The following is a 25,745-nucleotide window of genomic DNA, read 5'->3' as shown; positions in this document are numbered from 1 at the left end:
GTTTTATAGATGTGTTGAATTAAACTAAAATAGAGTCACATGACTTATTTTTTTTGTTTAATCATCATACAAAAATTATGATTGAACGACTGATGACTAATTTATTTAATCATGATTATGATTATTATTATTATTCATGATTAAATCAATCATGACTAAAAAATTCATAACTAATTTAGTCATGAATAATCAATTGATTAAAAAAACTAGTTGATTGACCCAACACTGTTATATAATGAATTCAACAAAAAAATTTGTTTATAGACCTTTAGTAAAACATAAATAAACATGGAGCTGAAAAAATGTGAGTTGTGCCTCAGACAAAAAAGTTTTCATGGAAACCGTATTGAAAGAACTGAAGATGATAATAAAATTAATATGATGGCATCCACAAGGCACTACACTGGAGGCCGTGGTTTGATCGTGGCAAACAGCTGCAAAAGGAAACTGGGTGATGAAAAATAATACGCTGTAATTTTGGCAGTTGTATATATTTAACTATTACAGAATATTTTCTTTACAATAATTTCTTTGTACAATATGGAGATAAAAATCTGCTCGTGTTCAATAAAAATAAAATGCAACACAAGGCTAAAGTTGTCAAAAACGTGACAAAATATACTTTTACAAAAAAGAGGCCGTTCAGAGGCAAAAAATATAATACATGGTCAATATACAGATAATTACATAGTTACAATTTAATACATAGTTGATATAGTTGTACAATACATATTCTTCACAATTAAAAGCATCAAGTGAGCTTACGGTAAGTGAGCGTAAGTGTCGTTTATTTAGAACTAACAATTTTGCATTTTATTCCTTTGAACCACAAGGTAAATTAAGTACGTTGTTTAGGGTTACAGTAACTTTTAAAACTAAAATTCAGCTGTAAGGGTTAGGGCAAAATGAGTGAAAAACATACTGCCGAGAGATCATGAACACCATCAAACTAAAAATTTAAATTAAATATATTAGAAACTGCCAATCCTTATAAATATAGGACGTTAACGTGGCAGTGATGGTTTTACAACATTGGCCCATATATAGCCCGCAAGATTACCAACCTATCTCGCGTGTGGTGCCGTACACAATGCAACGCAATACTTGCTTCAACCCGCGAAGCAATCTATATTCCGCGAACAAATGTGATATTGAATGAATCGTGGTTCTCCGAGTCGGGTGTCTCCAACCCACATACTTAGTGCGTGAACCACGAACATTTCAATATCACCAACATGTACATCTTGGTGGTCCGTAATTTCAATAAACATATTTTCTTACACCTTCGTTTATTAACTATGACGAGTACTAAAAATGGTTTTGAAGAGATCGTATGTTGTAGTCAGATACCATCACAGATAATAAACAAGTTTGTGGTCAAGGTGTGTTAGTGACTTCTAACTTGGTATATGATGTTGTTGGCCAGTTAGAGTATGACTAAGTTGTTAAAGCCATTCTAAATGATGTTTCCGTAGAAACAGTTTTACATAAGAAGTAACCTGGCTTTTTGAGCAACAGTTGAACTTGGCTCACATACTGAAATTGTTCATTTTCAGATATATGCGAGACAATATTTTTAATAACATTTAATAATATATACTTATAACATGAGATTATTGGGCAAATAATATCAACTTTTTTAAATATTTTAAGTCAATAATTCCTTTAATAATACATAGTTTAATGTTAACTAACAATATCTTCCAAAGTTAGTTTTATATTTAAAACAACCTCAGAGACAATTTTTTTGGTATTTTTACAATATAATAATATTTGGTTAAAAAGCATAAATATTTATGATACATTGATTTTAATTATCTGTTTAAAAACAGTTCATTACGAGGCAGGTGGAAGCCAAACAAAACATGCGATAAAATTTGACAATGTCAAAATAACAATCATTTTTTCTCAGAATTTTACATTTTTTTTGTATTTTTTTATATTTTTTTTCGATTTTATATATTTTTTTGTATTTTTTAGTTTTATTTTTTTAGGAGTTCAATTTTTATATATATTTTTTTGTTCTTTGAGTGTCGAAATTTTTTTATAACTTTTCAAAAAATTAAACAGTTTGCGAGACACTTTTGTTTATACATCTAATCAGTTTTCTTAGACATAACTTTTAAAATTATTTATTGTACTTTAATTATTCAGCGCGGCCAAGTGCCTCTTATGTAAAATCTTTATAAAACTTATACATAACGCGATATAAAATAGCCAGGCGTTTATATATTACATCAAACAGTGTCAGTGCTTCGGGCTATGGGGACGACGTCCAGATGGTGAATCGTTACAAATAACATTACAAAACAAAACTTAACAATTTATAGTCTACATCTAGTTCTAGTGGCTAGTTATCGTAAACTTAACGAAACAATAGTTGCGAGGCATCGATCAAAACATATCGGTAGATGCTCACTCTTAACCAGAACATACTACTACTTAATGCGTTTACTATTCAATTTATTTCACTAAAATTATTTTAGAAAAAATCCGTATAAATATTATATGAACTTTTGATAAACAACAGAATTTTAATTCGAGTTCATGCGTAAAAAGCTGTAGAAACGATGTGGCGGTGTGTATACAATAACGTATTTCATATAATGTGTCAGTTCACGGTGACGCGTACGCCGGAGCGGTGACGTCACGGGTGCACGGACAGAATTCCAGCTCGTGCGGCTCATATTTTATACAATCTTTGTTTACGTTTAGAGATATGCATCGTTAGTATCCTCACGTGTCACGCAGGAATTCTGATCTAGTGTCGAAGCGCCGAGAGCGGGCCCGAGGGACTCTACGCGGCACTGCGCTCATTACTCGCGCGCTAAATGAGCGGGCAAGCGTAAACCGTACTCGGACGCGATCTCGTCTGTGATGACATGATTTACGATCAATTAATAATACCAATAGCGTAACACATTAATTTAAGCTTTTCTCAATTTGAGAAAATTTATAAATTAACATGTCGTTAAATAACATGTAAATTACTTATTCGATTATCTAGCGAGGAAAGATTAGAGAAGGCGTTAACGTTATTAATTTGACAAGATTCGGAAACATTAGTTGGACGTATTATATTATTATTTCAGTCAAACGCGATTTTCAAAAACGACATTTGCTCACATTAACGGTCGTCGACAACAGTGTATAAATATATTTTATAAAAACGTCTCGCGTCGGTCTCGTGTCGGAAAGCCTTCAATAATCTTACGATACCTTAGCAACCGTTACATCGTATATGAAGCGTAGCCCAGCGCCAATCATAAGGCAACACAATAGTCTAGCACCACGGAGGAACGGGGCCGGCGCCAAGTGGACGCGGCCCGCACTGAGCTGCGACCTCGCCGCTACATCACATCAACAATAGCACCACCAAACTATTTACTTCAACATCCAACACTGTACACTGTACACCAACACCTATATCATTTCTATTTCCTTCATTATCACAGGGAATTTAGCAGCTCCCATCTCGCGCGATCCCACATTATGTAGCGTCGCGAACCTGGCTTCGTCCACGCAAAGCATGCATACCGTTATATTATCTATAATATATATTTTTTTGTCATTTACTCTTTCCTCATCACAAAAATACTATGTACATAAAAACCATACACGACCCTAAAATGAAATATTTATGTATTTTTTTATTTCTTACTATTTACATTTATTAAATAACGTATAAATAAACAATAATAAATATTTAGTAAAAACGAAGAGGAGGCGAGCGCGGGCACGTGAGTACGAACAGTTCGGAACAGACACGTGTCCGGCGCGCGCCTGAACATCGACTAGTGAACGTTATGTGTGACTACCGGCTGCAACACTATACTCAGTCTTGTACATATTGCGGGGACTCACCACAACACAATTTACATACACGCGACATAACTCATCGCACATGTACTCATAGTACACGCCGTGCGCACACACACATATACATACTCCGTACGGTCCGCACCTCAGAAATTACTTCTAACACTATACAATATTTATATTCACATATTCTTCTCTGTCAATTTCTGCGGCGGACCGTATCTCTCGCGTTACACCTTATAGCTAGATGTTTCAAGGTGCCAACACTACTGCAGCGTAATACATTTACAACAGTTATGTCGACCGCGCGTCACGTCCATAACATCGATCTCACGACAGCTCCGAGGTGCAGCTCCCGCTGCGACTTAACACGTTACGTCTATAAACTACAGTTTAAAGATACGAGCACTGAACTTAACGAGGTGGGCTATTAAGTATAAATAAATATCACTAATTCAGGGAGAAAACTCCGTCTACTCATTTAAAATACTAAAGTAATTAAAAATACAATATAAACTTAATAAAGCTAGCGAGAAGGAGCGGAGCCGCATGCAGGCCGGGCCCCTTCTCGACGCGAGGGGCCGGGGCGGCACCTCGGAGCCGGCGAACTACTAACATATGGCACTATGGAATGTAAACATATAATTTTCATAGTGGCACTTCCGTGTGGCGTGGTTCAGTCGCGTGCTCGTGTCAGTGGGGGGAGGGGGGCGGCTATCATCGCTGCGGCCAGGCGTCGGCCAGGCGCAGGCCGCTGGCCAGGCGCGTGTACGAGTCGCGGAACGTGGCCACGATCTTGTCGAACGTGTCGGGGTCGTACACCGAGCGCGCCGTGTTCGTCAGGTCGAACGGCTCTGCGGACCGACCACACACTTACTCACCAGAATATACACCAAATATTGAAAACATATTTTTAAGATCGCAGCCGAGGGATACACTGAGACAAATATATCACGACACGTATAAGCGACTCGTCAAGCGAAGCGGAGTTACTTCATTTGTCATATGTTCGAGCGTACTATGCCGAGTGAAGTCTAACAATGTCGTATTACTTCACGTGCCGCAACATATGTGTCCCACGTGTCCGTAGGTCGCGAGCACATTGCAAGTCGTACCTTCGACACAGAGCAGTTTCCACTGGTGCGGGTCGTTCTTGTGCGCCCGCGCGGCGCGGCACTCCGCCACCGGCACGCGGGCGCCCACGCGGACCGACACCGCCATCTTGTCGTACCTGACACACACACACGTGTTAACATGGTACTGCAATAACAACCTCGTTTTAAGAAGTCATTTGATATACTACAGTAAGTAAATGGGTAGTAGGTGGTGTGTACTGACGGGAACTCTGCGTAGTACCGCAGCATGTGCAGGAACAGTTCGGCCAGCGTGGTGCGGTTGTGCGCTCGCCGCGACTCCGCGCCCGCCTCGCTCACCCGCGGCAGGATGGCCGGCGACGTGCCGCCTGCAACACACACCAATTTATTCTAATAACAATTGTATTTGTACAATTCTTACGTTTCGGTAACTTGACTTTAGTAAGTAACTATGTGAAAAGCCTATAAGGATTCGAACTAGCCGTACGATAAATGAAGTGGTCGTATAAAAGTTACCATAAGAATAGAAGAACCAATTATTTTACAAGATAAAGTATAGCTTAGTATTTGTTGAGAGAGTGTGAGCACGGACGACACACAGGCGTGCAGCGTGTACGTACACTGCAGGAAGTGTATGACCATGAGCGTGAGCGAGTAGGACGACAGCGTGCGGTGGCGCGCGTCGTTGATGTCGTGCGCCTGCGCCCACAGCTTGGTCAGCGCCACCAGCGGCCGCACGCGCCAGTCCACTGCGGGAACACAACATGTTATACCAATGTTAACTACTTCATGTACACCAATAATTCTATTTCATTGTTCACGGCGAAGAGTCAGCCCCCACCTCGGTGGGCCCCCGCGCGCCCCGCTAGCCGTGAGCGGCAAGTGGCGGGCGGCGGCGGCGGAAGGATTGAGGGGGGGGGGGTGTACCCACTCCACGCCACCACGCGGCGCACAGCGCACACAAACGGCTGATCAGAGACAGCTATTAGTGTCCATTGGCAGTATGTAAAAGGCCTCCCGACACGAGGGCAAAAAGCTTTATAGAACCTGAAGATATCACTGTGATGAAAATGGTAACTCTCTAAAAATAATAAAAACGTCCTAAATAGCCATTACCTTAGTTTAAACTAGTTTAAATAATAATTGTGTGTTATACTCACGCCTAGAGTAACAATGTAATAAGTTAGTGTTGCGTATACCGACGACGTTGTTACAGTTGAGATCCACCTGCAGGCCGTTACGAGAGTCGCGGAACTTCAGGATCGGCACCTTCGCCTGGATCAACTCTGCATCTGGAAAAAAGAGAGACTCTTGGTGAAGTTGTATTAAAAGAACTTTGTAGGGTAAGATTAATATACATGTGCCTATTTAGACGTCGTAGATGATAATGTTTCCCATCTCGTAAGCCAGGAGTTAGTACAGTTGCCAGCGACGTTGGGTGAAATGATTCTACTTCACTTGACTTTCGTCAACATCTCGTGAAACGGACATATAAGCTTCGCAATGTCGTCAAAGTAAACCCAGATATATTATGCCCAGAACATTTTTTAACACCGAGTTTTGTATTTTTTACATAATTATGTATGATGATTTATTTTATGAGTGTATAATTTTGACCTTTATCGACTCTATGGGCAAATATTAGTTATGGAAAATCGGCATAGTTTAACACGTCACCGAAGGGTATACTCACTAGGATCGAAGCTCCTGATGTAGCTGAGTATATAGTTGAGGTGCAGGAGCGCGTGCGCGCGCGGGTCCAGCTCGTCCACGGGCCGCACGTACAGGCACAGGTCCATGTCGGACGAGTCCAGCCCGAAGCCCGACATCGTCGACCCCACCACGTACAGCCCGTACCGCGGGAATATCGTCTGCAACACATACACGCAATATTACCATACATACATATTTAATGCCTGTTATACTCAAAGATTTGCCAGCGGTGAAACAAGCGTGTATATCGGCATCTAGGAGTGTATAAAATACTCACTTTTAAAATGCCAGTCCCATGTAATAGAGGGTTAGTTAGTTGCCATATACTGGACGGCCAAAACTTCAAGCTACTATTAATGAGGATATTACGAAGGTATTAATGCACACGTAATACGTATACGTGCGAACACGTGCACGTTGCACCTTGATTAATATTTTTTTAAAAGCTATAATTTGAGTGTGCTTACCTTTATTGTGATGAATAGATATCTCCAAAGGTTCATTTTCTTTCTGAAAGTCTCCTCTGTCTGTTGTGACTTTATGAACTTATCCCAAATCTCTTGTGATAGTGTGTCCCATTTTGAGCCTGAAAATTACAAACACATTTATATTATTGCTTTTTTTTCAAAATTGGATGAATTATGTATTAATGGTCACCCATCCAGATACCTGACTTGAACAAAGTTGCTTTACTTGTCTCTTACTTTCTGCGTAGTTGTCTCGAGAATAATATTTGTTTATAAGACATTATTAATCTTGTTAGTATAGTTGGTTAGTTACATGAAGTTATTATTCCAATATTAGTACAAGTGTGTTATATTTAGCTTTTTATTCATCTTCTTGACAGTACCATTATAATTATATCGCCGTGTAGACTTGTATTGTTTTGCAAGTATTTTATATGAGACGATTTCATTTAAATCACGTTTTATATAACGTGTACATATACAACATACTCTCAGAATTAGTAAAGAATAATATCTTTAATTCGTTAGTGTATCGCTGTGATGCTTAAAGTAATTGCATTAATATTACACACACCGTCCAATTTCCCTACAGTCGTTACTATCGATTATCAAGAGCTTGACATTAAAAATACGCTGAAAAATTAGTTCCTACGGCGCCCACTAGAAGCGCTGGTCAGATTGTAAAATTTCTCGATAGCGAGCCAACTGTCGATAGCCGATAGTGGTAGGGATTCTACTTCTGATTAGCTAGTGAAAATAAATACTGATATTGACAATAGGAATGGAACAATTAATACAATACTTTGAAGTAAACAAGTCTGTATTGTTATTAAACAATCCTGCTACGTATTTTATTTATTTTCTTCCAATAGCGCATTGTAAAATTATAATTATTTATCATTATCAATACATTTGGAACATCTGTACGAGTTCCGCGTATTTGCGCGTGATTCGTTTCGCTAAAAGATAACAAAAGGGAAGCCGAATATAATAAATAATTTCAATTAATTTTAATGATTAAATTAGTTCCATGTTCCGGTACAATAGATATTCGGTATATAGTATGTAATTACATCAAGAATTTGTGTAATTAATGTAATTATTATAGATATTTCATTATAATTTGTGGGTTATTTATTAAAACTTTCATCGTTGTATTCAAAGGTACTTCCTATAACTGGTGCATTGACTCACCGTGTGGAGTACCTAGTTAAACAGTCAGGAATGCAAGTTTCCAAACTTCTAAAGCAATAAACAGCAACCATTCAAATCAAGAGGTTTTGAGAGGTGTCAACATTTATTTGCACGACTAATGAAGGGATCACATAAACTAGGGTAGTCCTAAAAGTACGAGTGTTTAGTGCAATTTTTAAACTGATCACACATAATGGGGTAGTCTTAAAACTATGAGTGTTCATGTGTGTACTGACGATACTGACCATTGAGCAAGTCGTCGGGCGTGAACTTGACCTGGAAGGGGTAGGAGCCGTTGAGGTACCGTTCGGGCGCGATGCGGCGCTGCGGCCGCGCCACGTGTCCGCGCCGCCCGCGCCACTCGCGCGCCCCGCCCCAGCCCGCGCCGCCCGCGCCCCGCTCCCGCACTGACCCCTCCTCACCTGCACACCACAACACATAATTATAATTAATTACATTCTTCTACACCTCTAAAAGTGAAGTTACTAAATCATCCACAGTTCTTAGGGTGATGACATTCTCCGAACTTCTTTCAAACCAAATCACTGCGTGTCAGCAGGACGAACTACTCGTGTCTTTGCTCTTCAGTATGCCTTAAAAACCTCTGCCTGGAGCAAACGAACATTCAAGTAGCTCAGTTATTCTGCACTGTCTGCACCAAACATTGCTTGCCCTATTTTCTGTTTAGCAGCAAGTGTGAGTCGCGGATGAGTTTCATATATGTTAATATTCGAAACACCAATGTCATTTTCAGAACAAATAAATGCGTCTTGTACAAAAAAACTGCGTATTGTTTCAACTGCTGTACAAATGTCGGTACATTTTTATAGAAAACGTATGTCATATCTAAATTAGTTTGTCTGGAGGACAAGCTCGTATTGTTATACTGCACATACAGTTGGTTATATGACGGAAATTATTTTCATAAACGTATTTTACTTTTTACGATGTTCATGATATAAACCACAAAGACGGTGGGAACAACAAGTGTCTTTTAAAAAAAAGTTGTTATCGTAAAAGTAAAGTAGAAGAGCATGTTCAAACGGTTGGGTCAAAAAAAATCGCGAAAAATATCTTCTTATATTCAGGAAAAGTCGTAGGACAACGATAAAATCTATGAATGATCATGACCTATTTCCAGACGAGACCAAATTGACGGAAGACATAAGTAGTGCACTATTGAAAGTTGCAAGCTAATCAGTGCATTCGAAACAGTTCAGAAACATAGTGCGCTACTGCATAATATCTCGTGATTAGCCGTAGTGACGATAAACATCAAAACGAGCGAACAACACGTTAACTGGTATTTATTTGCACTACGTTTTCATAACGATAGGCATTCCGGTAACAGTTTTCATGTTTCATTCAAATATTAAGCTTTTTATACGTAGAGGACTAAATAACGCAATACAAATTATACTTTTCAGCTAAAGTTTGTATATGTATCTTTCATACATGTATATCGTTTCCTCATACACGGCTATCGATCGTGGATATAATCTTACTAGGCAGAAGTTTGATTGACAAGTAAACTATTGCCGAAGTAATAGATAATTGTAAGGACAACACTTTAAAACGAATGATCAATGGGCAACTATACTCAGGCCGTAACAAACGTCCGATCTACGTCATAATCAAAAGAATCATAGGAATGTGTAAGTGCAAGCGAGAGACTTCGATAAAATGCCATGACTTAGTTTGCACTTTTGAAATGACCCGATTATAGTCAAATTCAGGACCTCTCCAGCCAAATATGATTTAGAAGCATCGTATAAATTCCTTACAAATTGGTCGGGATCGCAAATTTTGCGACAGGAAATTCCACAGTGTCGATACTCCGGCCCTAGGCTGGGATGACAGGTAACAAGTTATTATCTAATTCTATTCACATTGACATCGTCGCTGATCTGTATCTAGGCTGATATTTGCAGGTCTAGTTTTTGAAGAATGTTCCAAGGCCACCTCGAGAAGCTGTAATGACGTTTTACACTTAAAACTATAGCCTCTAGACTACACGTCTATTTCCAAATTGTGTAGAGTAGCCAACAAAAATGCGTGTCTCCTGAGACATAATCGTAAAAACGCCAGGAACATGAGTGTACAGGTAATTCAATTACCAGATATAACCCAATTAGGTTCCAGCACACACTAGTTGAGCTCTGATTATTTCTTGTTTTGCAAATTCGCATTGCGATGACATTAGTTTTCATGACTGACAAATCAAGATTTGTTGGTGTCGTAAAATGGAACGATAATATTGGTATCGCTGTAGTCGTGGGCTACTTGTTGATTTTTTGTTAATGAGTAAGTCGGAAACATAATTTACTGGCGGGTTTACATCAATAGCTTTTTTCCGAGACAAATTAGAGTTATTCCGGTAATCAGTGCGTAGTGCAGCCGTCATTCAGCTTCAACATTTAATGAGTCACGCCTTGCATTGTGAGAGCACTAATAGTTTAAAATAAATTGTCCAATTAGTCTAGAATATCTCGACACTGAAGACAAGCTTCGAAATAAATGCATACAAAAAGCTCACCTACATACGCTTCACTGAGATCCCGCCACTTACCGACGCAAATCGACTGCATAAACATCAACTCCCGCATTTTTGTATTAAAAAGAGCGGATTATTTTTCACCACGGTTAGCTCTAAATATGAATATGCACAAGATTTTATGAAACAGGCGGTATAGCCAAAACGAACATCCTATTACGAAGTTAGGGATCTGCGATTTTAGAACATGGAAATACTAATTTATAGGTACACCTCACTTCGAAATATCTTCACAACCTTACCGAATATTATGAATATGAACTTCGAAATTATCCAGAGATCTGGTTTATTTCTATGCCAATCAGTATGTCCAGTCCCCAACTTAATGATTGACTGACGCGAAAAAAATAAAAAAGTACCTTGTAGACACCCTAATAGACATATTTCCTTCGTTAAAATATTAATCAGTGTCTTATAAACTGGCATATTTCTATTATGATGATGATCGTTGCCAAGTGTGATGACTAGGGCAACGTTCTCCTTAGGGACATTGACCTCATTCATTGTCGTAAAGATTAACGATAAATTAATTTCAGAGACAGTTGTTTGGGCAGAGATCAGCAGATCAAACCCGGTTTACAAATGTTGTTTACATTACTCATACAGGTATAGCTCGCCACAGTTATAGATATCATGCTCTGAAAGTAGTAAACAGAACGTGACGATGCTTATTTCTCAACATTATGTAATAATAAATCCTTCTTAACAGTTTACACAAGTCGATGTAACAATACATCGGAGCGTGATTCCATATAAAACAATATAGTCCATTAGATAGGAAGCACGTCAGAATGAGCGCGTCATTACCCAGAGACTCGGTCACGAGAACAAATCAGACTACCCAAATAGTCAATGTGCGCAGTTTTTCTATTTTCTCAGCTCATATCAGTGAATACACGTTTTTACGAGAGATCGTCGCCGCCCCATCTATTTACTTATCTCTGGCGTTCTCAAGGCTAAATCAGTTAGATATTATTTACAATGTTATCTAATATTGAAAGTTAACGTTACGTTGAACGCGACCACACCAACTCACACTTTATCTTAACGTAATAAAGCGTAAAATGACAATAGCACCCGCATCTTACTCTAAGCATCTAAATATATAACAGAAAACGTATCTACAAAGCTACTTTATTTTGAGTATTAAAGTATACCTCTACACGTGTGTAAACAGGAACGACAAACAGTATCGACGCGAACTTTCCTAAATACAAATATTTAACAATAAACAAGTACCTGTATTAGTTTATTTATATTCGCGAGAAGAAACTGCGCAATTAGTTTTTGTTGGTTAAGGAATTTCGGAACGAGCATCGTCTAGGCGCCAGGAAATTGAGAAATATGTAAAAATAAAATGTCAAACACGTGAGGGGGCGCGTGCTGGGAACTAATTAGCAACACTACTGGCCTACTTTCAGTGAAGGATACACCTGTCATTTGACTCAATGCACCATTTTACTATCACTACACAATACTATGTGAATGGCCACCAGTTCACAAATCAAGTGTACAGTAAATGATTGCCTGCCTATTGTTATGTGAATTAGGCAAATACAAGCTTAGCAGTCAATGGCATGGGGTGTTTATCACACCCTAATATTATTTACTGATGATTTGAATTGCTTGATGTATATACAGTATGTATATACAGTATATAGTACAATATGTTGTAATTGGTTGTCATCACTACATTATTAGATTTGATTGTGTTTTATCAAATTAATTGTTTATAAATATTTTTACCCAACTTGTAATTTTTTCTTCATACATACAAAACTCTTATTATTAATCTCATATTTGCATCTGAACCTAAAAAGACTTACAAATCAATAAATGGACATACCAATTGTTTTAGTTGCTATGCAGTGGTTCTTATCAATGCATGACAAATTACTCTTTCTTTCTGTGGCAAAGTAATGCAAGCTTGCCTACCTGTCTGATGCCTACCCACATCAATTAATACTTAATACAAAGCCTCATTTGTTATAATGATAAAAATGTATCTGTAAATAAGAATCTTAACATTATTATGAAGCTGTCTTTTAGACACTAGTTTAATGTATGGGAATGTTTAAATCATGCTCATAATATGGCTGTGACAAATTTTCTTTTACTTATTATTTATGAGGAGAAATTTATGAGAACTTTCACATTGACCTGGAAGTAATCCTTACCTACTGTTCAAGTCTCAGAAGTTCCTGAATGACTACTATAGATAAATATTTAATCAAGAACATTACATTGTTTACTTAATGAGGGTAGATGTCAAATCAAGAGAAAACAGTTGAGATATAATTTTTAAATTATCCCAGGAAAAAATACAACTTTTTCGTTTAGAAAAGAATTATGATATCAAGTGTAGTGGTATAGCTTACCTTTCTCTCCTGACTTATTGGAGCCCGAGGCGTTGCTGGACAGGCTGGAGTCATCAGAGTCATAACCAAAGGCCGTGTTGTCTTTGGGGTTGGGGTGGCGGTCACGGCGCGGCTGCCAGCGGCGCGGGGTGGCGTGACCGGCGGGAGAGCCGCCCAGGCTCTGCAGCGAGTCCAGCGGGTAGTGGCGCGTTTGACGCTCCGCCTGCCCGCCCATCATGAACATCTGACCCGGCCCCCCGAAGCCCCCGCTCCCGTGGTACATCATCGGCGCACCTTCGTTCATGCCCGCCTCTATACCCTGCCGGCGTTCAGGTTATGAGCAGAGGTTCGCCGGCTTATTTGAACACTAATTTTTTTGCATACCGACCTGTATTCCGACCGTAAAATCCGATGGCGTCCGGCGTGGCGGGCGACTATTGCGTCATAGTAGGCGTAGTAAATTAATTAGAGTATGGTGCGACGTCGAAATCGAGTGATTCTATTTATCTTGACTACGCCGAAATTCGAGACGTTCGCCAGTGGGACCTTCTTTCCAATTCGATAGCTTCCGGCCGGTATTTGTGTCGATATCAGCGTGTCGCTAGCTTCCCACTTTATGAACAAATCGAGCTATAATTATTTCGACGCCGGTAATAATAAATCTACCCACGAATTATGGCAAATCTGTAAAATCTAATGAGGAAGATCCGCCATGACTTTAGGGAGCAACACTAACGACATCTGATGGCATTGAGTGAAGTAGTACACGTGATTTTACTTCTTTCTACTTCAAAATTCAAATGTTCCATTTTATGCCAGTAATAAAGTAAAAGTTTATTGTTTGATATTGATATTATTTAACCGTCATAAATGCTGCTATATTACCATAATTTCTATATTGTTAAAATTAAAATGAAAATAACTTTATTTTTAAGTCACATGACAAATTTATTTCTATTATTTTTTACATTTGCAAGAAATAAAATGACATTGACATCTAACAATTTCCAGATTTTTACATTGACTCGTTGTAAGCATTATCCTACTTTTGTCTCTGTTTAACAATTGCTTATTGCATCGCATTGTCTTTGTCATTTAACGTCAATGTTCGGTAAACATATTTTACTCTACTTTCCACATAAATGGTGTTTGACATTAGATCTGCCAGACACGTAAAAATAATAAAATTGCAGACAAAAATAATTTAACTATTAATGAAAAATTAGTACAAGTGGTCATGGAAGACATTTCCAAATCTGTGCATTTATTTTCCTTAGCGTAAATCAATTTAACAAGTGATGACGTTGAATGAGAACTATGTAACCTTAAAAGTGCTAAAAAAAACAAACTTTGCTTTCTCATTGTTTGATAATCTTCGTTATCTCAGCTGTACAGTGCGTTGATATGTCACATTTCGGGGATTTTATGGACGATGTGCCTGTTAAAGTTTCGGAGAAATACAAGCGACAACCGAGGATTGACTTTCCTTATAGCGTAAATGAATGTATCAATAGAGCTCAGAGTGTTGTAGACCACGCTAATTCCCTTAATTATACGTGTACATTCGAGAGAAATGTGCTATCGAAACTTAAGGAGCTTAGGAATGCGAAAGAGACGAAGAAAAATGAGAGGCGACACCGTCTTCAGCTGCTGCAAGAAGCAGAGCAGAAGAGGCTCGACGCGATAGCCGCGGCCGAGGAGGAGGAGCGACTCAAGCAGCTCAGCGTGTCCGAGGTGTCGTACCCGAGCACCGACGAGATCAGCGCCCTGTCGCCCGACGACAAAGCCGATAAAAACTGTGATAACGCTACTAGTGTAGATATAACCCCCGACACTGCTGATGTATCCACCAACATTAACCTGCCTTCCACCAGCGTTGCGCCCGAGGCTCAGCTCAACATCCTCCAGCCAATACAAGTCAAGTCAAATTATCCAGAGAGCAGTTTGCTCGATGACCCTGACCCATTACAGAATTTGAAGATGAATACAAAGATTACTAAAATATCACATAACCCTAATATAGATACATTGACATTTAGAGATTTTGAGCATGATACTTCAAGTCCATTTGATAATGTTGAGTTAAAGACAATAAATGACATGGAGCTGTTGGCACAAGTGCTGCAAAGTCAGAAGGATTCATCAACAAGCTGTCACCAGCAGCCTGCCTATGTGCAGGAACAAGCATACCCCATACCCAACTGTGCGTCTCAGGCACAGCTAGAAGGCACTACATATTTACCCACAAGTTACTTAGAACAGCCTATACAAGGGCCCAGTATGATGTATAACTCTCCACAACACTATCCAATGTCAAATGGGTATTACATGCCAACTGACACAGAAAATGTTAATATGTATATACCAAATTACCAATATTATGTGCCTCCAAATCCGTATGCCACTGTAGAACCTTATTATGCCAGTCAGTTACCGCTTTCATCAGATATGAGTCAGTTACCAATATCATCTGATATCAATCAAGCTCCAAATGGTTCAACATACATTCCACAGCCCTATTACTACCAGTATCCTCATGTTCCTTACCAACCAGGCAATGGTCCTGCTTATAACACACCCACAACAAATGATAATGCTGAACAAACTTCTGCTGCAACATCACAGAATACTATAAAATCTCGGTCCCGGAGTGTGCCCGATATTGTAAAAGAATTAAATGAAGAACTGGCCAAATTAAGAACAAATGAGAGGTCATATAATGCTAGTCCGGCTCCTAAGAATGCAACACAAGCACAACCTCAACCATCCACAGCTAATGAACGAAAAGAAGAGAGAAGAAGTAAAAAGAAATCAGAACATTTACCAAACCCATTTGATAAATTGCCTCCAAAGTCACAAGATATGTGTAGAAAGATACATGGAATGGGTTTCCCACTTGACAGGGTAGCTAGAGTTTGTACTCTTGTAGGTGATAATGATAAAAAGGTGAGTTTAACTCTACGATAATATATTTTATCTTTAAAACAAACAGCTAACAGAGTAACTACAAAATATATGTTGATTGATTGGCCTATATAATATTTGTCAAATAAATATTTTTCTTTAGAAAAACCTTTCTCTAGAAAAAAGCATTGGCTACTAAAATTTACTTACACTTTCAAAACTTGAAATAAGTCAGTAAAAGGGACATGTTGCTTACAAAAAATATCAATGTAACTTGTTAAGAAACTATAAGCAAGATTGCATTGGCCATTGACCTTCTCTTAATTGAGGAAAATATGCAGTCAGTGAGTCAGTTGCCATTAGGAAATACTTATCAGTTGGTCAGGTACAAGTGGTGGTTTTAAAGTTTTGTGTGGCACTGCTTGAAATTACTCAAATTTAAGATTCTAGAATGTACCTATTAGTAGTATGTGAGAGCTATAGAATATTTACAAATCCTTCTGGTGCATTCTTTTTCTACATTGCAACAAAGAAAATTAACTATATCAATTAGTACACTTCAATCAGACCTATAAATTATTTGCTTATATCATATGAACTTTTTGATGCAAGGAGTTTATAAACGATTATCTAAATGAAATAAAAGATAGATGAAGGGTGGAAGATAGAAGGATGCTAAATAAACCTGTATAATTTCATTCATTCATTTGGCATCCTGTTTTAAAAATGTCATAGCTAAAGTTATTAAATGAAATTATACAGGTTTTGATACTTTTTTACATAGGTATATTTGGCATCCTGTTTTAATTTAGCTGATAACTGCTTAACAATGGGCATAGGTTTGTGTCATGTAGGTTTTATTCCAAGTATTGTGACACATTTCATTATGGTACTTTTTGATGTTTTAATCAATACCTGTAAAAACCTACAGAACAATCGTTGTCAGGACCTACATACTTAAAAACATACATACTAATCACTCATTAAGTTTTGCAAACATTTGTCATGCTAATGCAAACCCTATAGGTAGGCTATAAAGTTCACAATCCCTTAAAACAAGTTAATACCTTAATTTATGCTTACATTGGCTTCTTGTGGCCAATAATATAATTAGATGGAGACACTGCGACCCCTTATTACGTAATACCTACCTGATTATGTTTCTATTTGGAGTTCGATAACACTGTTTACTCAAAACACTATACTTGCAAATGGTATGCTATATAAAATAGGTCCTTACATACAATTTTGAACTATATTGTACATGATACAAGAGTCAAAATATGTATTTTTGTTGTCCTAATTGTTTTGTTAATATAAGATACGTTTAATTCAATTTTAAAGTCGTGATGGTCGACTTCTTGGTTCAGTTATTGCAGTTGGTATTTAGGATAGGTCATTTGGGTATTCAGAAAAGATTTAGTCGTGACCACTTCTTCGACTATGTTCTCGTAAGATGGTGTTACTATAGACTACAGTATGTGCCTATGATTGATTGAATCACAATTAAAATGTTTGCTACTGCACTGACTATAGTACGAACATTTTAACTTTGTGTGCCTGAATACTAGTGAATTCAACTGCGGGCAGAAACCTAACAGCGATGGCTTCCTTTATTTTCATTACCCGCCAGGGGCGTAGCTACCACCGTATCTGCCGTATCAATTATACGGGGCCCCCCAAAATGTGTATGGAAAAAGAAATAATAATAATTATTATATTTTTTATTATTATTATTATTTAATATAATTTTCCTTTGTGAAAAATCTTTACCCCCAAACAATATAAGGGCCCCCAAACAATTTTTTATGCAATGCACTACCAATGCACGCTACGCCATTGTTACCCGCATGTTATTTTTTCGTCTCATGCTTTTATCGTTTGTCTTCCTTGCAGCCAGCTTGCTGCTATATTCACACAGACAAAGTTATATGGCGTTTAGTATACACGAGTATATTCTATTGTATAGTGATTGATATTATTAGTGCCAATATGTTCATTATGATCGACAACCTTGCTGTCAATAGTGTCAATTGATCACATTGTTGATCATTCATTGTGGCAATGTACACATAAGTATAATATCGACTTTTTATTAAACTGATGCGATGATAAATGTACACTTGTTATTTCATTCTTTTTTAACCATCCTAAAATAACATTTAAGGTAATGTTGTAGACAGAAACATAAAGAAGCAGGGTAGAGCAATAGTTTATTTCGATACTTATAATGTTCGTTTTTACGATATTCGTTTATTACATGGCTACAGTCTAATTCTAAATTTTCTCAATGACAGCTAGAACTAAGAACTCATAAGTTGTAAAGACTTCTTCAGTGAGCTGGCTTGCCCCCGCCACACAAAATAGAATTCGATCGAGTCAAATTTGAGCTAATATCAAATCAAATGAAATATTTATAGAGCACCATTCCATTAACAGTGCCTTTCTTCCAATTCCAGGTGATCGAAGGTCTACTAATAGTCGGAGAGCTCATGGACCTAGGCTTTTCTGAAGAGAAGGTGTCTCAGGCTCTAGTGAAACACCAGTTCAACCGCGACCAGGCTCTGGACGAGCTGGTCTCGTAACCTACAGCGATGCAGGACTTGGAGTGTAAACGATAGAACGTAGATGTTCTGAATCTGGTTGTGTTGGAGATAGCAGGCTAAGGACGGTAGATGGGTAGTCATTAATTGAGAAACTGTTGCAGGGTTGTTGTAAGAGCATTTGTATTGTAATTGCCTTATTGGTCGTGTGATAAACGGTTGGCAAGTCCTAGTCCGTTAGTAGCCTTTCAGTCAAACTGCTGAGCGTAGAAATGTTCGTGTGCTTCGAACCAGGATTATTTTATGCTGATTGAAATGAATTGCTCGAAAATAAATTTGTTGTTGATAGATGAGAGTATAGAACAGGTATGGTCCTAGTGTGTTTACTTGGCCCATACCCGAATTAACTTGGTAAAGTTCTGAGTTAGCAGTGTTGTACTATACGTATAGTTTACGGTTAAGAAAATGGTTTGAAAAATATCCACCTTCATATTCTTGGACCAAATTACAACATCATCTGAATAAATCACGTCAGGATCTCAATTTAAAACTCTTTCTTTGCAAATTCATTGAATACATCTAGTGAAATTCCAATATGTCTGAACTTAAACCTTAGTATTGTGAATGAATAGCATTTGTATAATACCGAGGCTTTTACAATAACCCTAAGACATGAATGTAATGAAAGGCAAATGAAAAGTAGGACTATTTTGGTAGTTTAGATATTCATAAAATTTGATTTAAAATTGTAGTTACAGCAGATTGAATAGTTAATATCATAGATGGTCAAAATGTCGCTAGTATCGCCCATTCACATTGGCTAATTTGAATTTACATTCCAAAATTATAAAATTATTTATGACGTCTTTATAAAGTGAAAACTAAAATCTTTTAAATTATTTGTTTACACTTCTTAAATCATCGTGGTGTCTAATCGTTTTAGTTCCCCGAGGAGTTAGCAGCTCATCAACTTTGATGTAATATCAGCTTTTGAGCTAAATTGTACAGGTTAACAATATTAGAAGGAACCATGCAATAATATAAACAAATATACAACTGTATAACTGCAAAATAAAAGAAACACAGTCCTTTAATAGAAATATAGTGATTTATTGGTAATATTGGGCGATAGCGATATTTACCAAACGAAGCTAGAAAGTATTTCAAACGATACGTGATTTGTTAATATTGAATGTTACAGATACGAATGCGTAGGACATTAGATACCATTAGGCTTGGTGTTAGAATATCTGAAGTGAAACTCTTTGCCTTGTTCGTACTCTTATGAAAATTTATATAAAGAGAGAAAAAGCTTTATTATTTACGTAAATTGAATATTATTGATTGAGATTCGATGAATGATATAACAAGCGAAGAAATATATTTGAAGCTCTATTCGCTCACGTATTTCGTATGAAAAAAGCAGCCTATACTTTGCTCGGGATATAATCTATCCACGTGTCGTAATTTAAATAAACCGATTTCAATAGTTACTTTCACATACATTTATAATGTTAGTTTTGTTGGATATAACCATTCAAACCAATTTATTCATAATAGGTCAAATACTGTAATATAAGTCAAAGAAAAATTGGATCTAAAGATAGGCAGAGTCGTATGACAAAATATTGCTTTTTCTGCGTGGTAACGTTATATCACCTTTTTAGATTCATAACTTGAGTGTACGTTTTAATAATTTGCGAAAGTAAACAAGCATTAAAAATTCCTAGAATACTCAATACTTGCACTAATTGTATGATTAAGCAAAACATTTTTGTCACAATTGTAAGGAAGTTTAAATCTAATACGACTTTCTTGTATTGCAAAAAGGTTTTTATCAAACAACAAGAACGTTTTAAGCTTAGTGGCGGAACTATTAGACTGTTAGTTTAATTCTGATCTATTAAATTGATAACGTTTAACTTCCTACTTGTAAACAGTCGACTTATCTGACTTCCATCTTTTGTTCACGCGAAAACTATTGAAACCAAGATCAAATCGAGAAATCTTAATTAATCTTGCGATTGCTCTCGGTATGTGTGAGGTAGGGTCGATTTTTCCATTGTTAAAAACCATTTTTACTGGCATATCTACATAAATTGTCAATTTTACAGATTTCTGTTCCTGTCCTACTTATCTTTTCAAAGCTACATTTTTTTATTGACTCTTATATGAAATTCCCGGGACTTTTGTTATAACATGGTTGCTTAGCATTCGAAAGATGCGATTTAAAAATATTTTTTGCTTTACTTATTAATACCGTGTTATTGGCGGAATTCGTCATAAAGCTAGGATCACCAATAAGCTTAATAAAAAAGAACCTCTCAGGATCTCACAAATTACAAAAAATTACTACAAGGATACAATCTGATTACAATGAGATTGCTATCACACTAAACAGATAAAATCGACATCAATATAAACTATTATAATAGGCGCTAAAACATCAAAACAAATGAAGACCCGATACCTTCCTGTAATTAATCGATAATGTTCTAACATCGAATCTCAATCGATAGTATCAGTATCGAGAACGTGTTATACTAATGTAACTACAAACTCCATTGCATTTACGATGCGTCTGCGATAAATCGTTTGTCATGTGCCTATCTATCTTTTGTTATTCGACCACAAGATACTGGCATTACTTCAAATAGTTACTGAAAGTAATAATGTGAAATGAACTTTATTGCTTAGGTTTTAAGTTTCGCAGTTGCTTTCTGTGTTGGGATAGGTTTCCTTTTTTTATTTAATTAGCATGATTAAATTATCTTTTGAAGATGTTACCACCTGAAATTCTAAATAAAACGTTTTGGGTTTGAAGTCCAACACTCATTGCCTAAATAATTAAAATTCCTAGTTATCACCCCGGAGTGTTAGTTACCACCCTAGTTATCACGTCAGTGCTTGAGGGGGCTACTGGGAATATACCCATAGTTTCTGATAGCTAGAAATTCAAGCATACTGTAGCTCTTAAAATCTTTACGATAGAGTTCGTTTTAGATTTTATTAAACATTAGGTACACTTATACTGTATATAGTACACAAAAGCATTTATGAAATCGTAGTGGACGGGACGGGGTGTGCCTAATTCTTGTGGTCGGTAGTTCAACTCTCTTGTTCATAGATTCCTAATACCAGAGTTATAGCTAGTTGTCCCTTTCTATATTACACTAAAACCAGAAAGAGTGAGGGAGTAGTATTAGAAATGTATGAATAAGAGAGCAGTTATGTCTTGCCTTCTTTAAAGCTTTGTATACAGAGTCGAATTCACGGCGGATGGTTTGGATAAATGATGTATACGTAAAATATATCAGAATGTAGAAGGTTTAAGTGTAGGTTTGTTGAAATAATTTGTCTCTGTATACAGATCTTAGTAACGTTTCCAAAATTATAAAAAATAGGTGATAAACGCTTGTAATAAAATATATAATTATATAAAGAAATAGAAAAGCGGCTGCCTTTCTCCATCCCTATATTTTATTCGAGTTTATGTTCACACTACGCAACTAATAAACTAGTTTTCGACCGCAACGCAACCAGTTGTGCGCAACTCGTTTGAAACGGTTAAGTATTAGTTGCTTCGTGTGAAATCTTAAAGCACTTGAGAGCACTCTTAAGTTGTGTTTCACAAGTACAGTATGTATACTACCTCGCTCTAACATATTGCATCTTCCACAAGTGCAAGCGAGATGGATAGTGTTTGCGAGTTGCAATTTTTACTGTATTTGTGAAATTTAAATAATATGTTTATATTGTAAATACACTACGTGCAATTTTGTTATTATATTTTTTTATAATACCCTCTTAATTGCAATCAGACTGAAGTAGTCCAGTTGAACGATTTAACCGCGAATCTTGTGATTTGTTGGTCGTTGTGAAGTGTTCAGTGGAAATGAATTAAACAGACCGACAGAGTTGGAACAGAGACTAGAAGTACATCAGTAAATATATGTAGTGCTATTGATTATGAAAGGCATTTTAAATAATATGATATAGTTACAGGAGCATTTACATTGCCTATAGTGAAATATGTCAACTTTGCCACAATAGTGTTAAAATTGCCCAATAAAAGTAGTCAATTACGCTAAAATCACAAATTAACAATAAATAATAATTATATTACTCACCACATTATTTATTTTCTCTAAAATCGATGTCTGGGTAAAGTTTCATATTGTACGGCAAAGTTGACACATTTGACATGAAGATAAAAGCCAAGAGTAAATTTAAAAGCACGGTATAATGATGTTTTCTCATATTTTGTAGAGTTTAGTCAACTCTTGAGTACGGAGGTAATTTACCGTGACATATTATTACGTGACGAATTTATCCAGACCCTTATGTCGTTTCAACCATTATACCTTATTATGGTACAGACGCGAGCAAAGATCTATATAAATTGGTACTTTTGGAGGCAAACAGGAACCAACCCTCTTGTGAAATTGTTGAGTTTTTACATAAATGGCGTTCAAATAATGCAATCTAGCTGCTGAAAAAAAAATGGTTTCTGTTTTTCGACTAATAAACACGTCTTATACAACAATGTCTCTTGCGGAATGAAACCATTTTAACGAAAAATTATCGTAAATATTTTCGAAACTACCCTGATGTGGGATTGTTCTTGTATTGGTCAATTTGAAAGCTTATTTATTAAGGAAATAGTAAAATGACTGTTGTCTTCTTTAATTTACAGTTTGTCATAGCGATTTTGAAAAGTGATATTGTACATTTTTTGCTCGTGACTGTATTCATAAATTTTGTTTTCCGCTCTGTCGGTCTGTATGTCAAAAGTTAGTGAATGAGTTTCTTTAAATATATTTTTCCATTCTCCTCACGTTTTGCTAAGGTTTAAAGTCGTGTTTTCATACAACTGTTGTGATAATTTCCGATTGTCTCATGAAAATATCACCAAGTATTTTGTATTGTATGATTTGTTAAATGTTTGTATGAAAACACAACTATCGCTTTTCACAATAAAGCTTATAATATATTATTTTTGTATGTAGATAATAAAATACTCTAGTTTAATGTAAAATGAGTGAATATATTCGATAGCTAAGGAGCTGTTTTAACGATGTTTTTTTTTTATTTATTTGTAGTATAAATGAACGTTACTGTAGTAAATTGTAAGTGAAGGCTTCGTTAGTGTGGGTGGATATTTTATACATTACAGCTTCACAACAAATGTATAAATAAAAATTGTTATTTTCATTTTTCTCTTTCATTTATATCCCAGGTACGGTACTACGCTATGCGCTATACATTCGTCTGAATCGAAGTTCCACTTAAGCATCCTATTTCTGCTACGTAGTCTACAAAATGACAGGTTTGATTTCTGTCGTATGACTAGTAAACTCTTGAGCGTTTACTTTCCTATATTTTCGACTCAGTTGAACCTCAATAGCGCAACATTTTGGAAAAAACGTTCTGTCGGTAATTAATCTAACCATGTGTTAAAAAAACAATGCCATACTAAAAGGCCTATTACTTGCGTTTTTGGCCAACGCATTCTCAAATCCAAGCTCCATTGTGCGAGAAAAAAAAAACGAAATACGACCACTATTATTTTTTCCCTCGTACGATGTACATCTTGCAAGTTGTCACAAAAGGACAGTCGAATACGGCCATTGTCCTTTGTTGAAATAGTAGCCAGCATCCCGTTTCGTTTAATTAAAGTAGCTTGCAAACTCTCCGAGACATCCTGCAAGCGAGCGAGCAAAAAACAGGAAGATCTTTATACAAACCATCGTGCCGACAGATCCAAGCCATGCAAATGATGCGAACGTCTATACATCTGTTATTAATTTACTTAGAACTTTGCAAAATTCACCCTTATTTCTTCGTGATAAGAGTGAAGGTGTGTTATGGTTACATTGTTCCATTTACGTAATAGGTCAATGCTAGGTAATGTATGCACGCTTTGGCATGCAATCACCGGAGGTGCTCATTACTGTTAGTTATTTGCTTCTGATACCATTAACATTACTAAGCTGATATTATTTAGATTTGGCGAGCGTAAAGCGTATTATAACAACGTCTAGGTATTTCAGGAAGTTTATTAAGTGATTTAAACTGGAAACGTGTCCTAATTAAGTGGTTCTTAATCTTCGTATTATTTACCATGCCTCTAATGCCCGAAGATGAAGGCAAATGTGTAGGAAATTCACCCACGTTTCGCCATTAACACTGCTAGTCCCATGTAATAGCGGAATAGAATAGAAACAAACAAATGTCTAGCGATATAAGTACACAAAATAATCACTAATTCGAACAGCTATTGTTTGCATTACTTAATCATTGATGTGTCATTACAACAGAGTCATTTATATTTCAAGTTCTTTAAAAAGTTTTAGGTCTTGCTTGTATTTTGTAAATAAAAAGGTCAGCGGTCAATGAGAGATTTTCATTAATTAGGTCTATGTCTGATATGTATAATAAATTTAACCCATTAATGTCCCACTGCTGGGCAAGGGTCTCCTCCCGTAATGAGGGAGGGGTTAGGCCTTGAGTCCACCACGCTGGCCAAGTGCGGGTTGGGGACTTTGCATGCCTTCAATTAATGTATTAAACAAATTTTAGGCACGCAAGGTTTCCTCACGATGTTTTCCTTCACCGTTGGAGCATGTGATAATTATTTCTAATACACACATAACTTCGAAAAGTCATTGGTGTGTTGCCTCGGGTTCGAACCTGCGACCACTTGCGTGGGAGGTGTCAACTTATACCACTCGGCTATCATATGATATGTATAGGCAGGTAAAATTTATACCAAGAAAAAAATCGACCCTAAAATTGCGCCTGAAAATAAAGTTCTTAACGTTGTCATATTATTATTATTATTGTTTCTTACATAACGAGTTTGCCGACCTTTAACTTGACAGTCAAAGTTCCTGGGACAATTTCACCCGATGTTCATCACATTGGTGCAACATGTTTCACGCATGCATGATTTTACACGTGCATGAAGGCTACTGACATTCAACGATTTCATGTTCCCAGACTTTCAAAACTTTTTGCTTCATAAAGATTTTATAGCCCAATCCATCTCTTTTATTATTTTTGAACTTTCCTATGCTTTTGTCTTGTTCATTAATTGG

At 36.8% G+C, this 25,745-nt stretch overlaps 2 protein-coding genes across 2 annotated transcripts; one reads left to right on the top strand and one right to left on the bottom strand.

Annotated features, from left to right (window-relative positions):
* Positions 1–472: 472 nt before the first annotated feature.
* On the bottom strand, positions 473–13,938 carry LOC142978688 (poly(A) RNA polymerase gld-2 homolog A-like). Its single transcript, XM_076123204.1, has 10 exons — positions 13,587–13,938; positions 13,220–13,517; positions 8,533–8,709; positions 7,094–7,212; positions 6,607–6,784; positions 6,074–6,205; positions 5,534–5,662; positions 5,158–5,281; positions 4,935–5,050; positions 473–4,673 (listed from the first exon to the last, which is right to left on the bottom strand). The coding sequence occupies exons 2-10, from the start codon at positions 13,500–13,502 to the stop codon at positions 4,537–4,539; spliced, it is 1,395 nt and encodes a 464-aa protein (XP_075979319.1). The 5' UTR covers positions 13,503–13,517; positions 13,587–13,938; the 3' UTR covers positions 473–4,536.
* A 413-nt stretch (positions 13,939–14,351) lies between these two features.
* On the top strand, positions 14,352–23,859 carry LOC142978828 (uncharacterized). The gene is made up of 2 exons (XM_076123415.1): positions 14,352–16,144; positions 18,562–23,859. Exons 1-2 carry the CDS (start codon positions 14,603–14,605, stop codon positions 18,685–18,687), a joined length of 1,668 nt encoding a protein of 555 aa, XP_075979530.1. The 5' UTR covers positions 14,352–14,602; the 3' UTR covers positions 18,688–23,859.
* Positions 23,860–25,745: the final 1,886 nt, after the last annotated feature.

Source organism: Anticarsia gemmatalis, chromosome 15, assembly GCF_050436995.1.
Source record: "Anticarsia gemmatalis isolate Benzon Research Colony breed Stoneville strain chromosome 15, ilAntGemm2 primary, whole genome shotgun sequence".
Taxonomy (NCBI): Eukaryota; Metazoa; Arthropoda; class Insecta; order Lepidoptera; family Erebidae; genus Anticarsia; species Anticarsia gemmatalis.
Note: the sequence above shows the minus strand (reverse complement) of the source record. Positions and strands in the feature narration are given on the sequence as shown.

What these genes read in the sequence shown, in the direction of transcription:
- LOC142978688 (XM_076123204.1), bottom strand. Translation starts at nt 13,502, where the DNA reads ATGAACGAAGGTGCGCCGATGATGTACCACGGGAGCGGGGGCTTCGGG. An exon ending in ATTACATTGTTACTCTAGGC is followed by an intron (nt 5,663 to 6,073) that starts GTGAGTATAACA and finishes GTGTTCCCGCAG; the next exon opens with TGGACTGGCGCGTGCGGCCG. An exon ending in GGTCATACACTTCCTGCAGT is followed by an intron (nt 5,282 to 5,533) that starts GTACGTACACGC and finishes TGTGTGTTGCAG; the next exon opens with GCGGCACGTCGCCGGCCATC.
- LOC142978828 (XM_076123415.1), top strand. Translation starts at nt 14,603, where the DNA reads ATGTCACATTTCGGGGATTTTATGGACGATGTGCCTGTTAAAGTTTCG. An exon ending in TAGGTGATAATGATAAAAAG is followed by an intron (nt 16,145 to 18,561) that starts GTGAGTTTAACT and finishes TTCCAATTCCAG; the next exon opens with GTGATCGAAGGTCTACTAAT.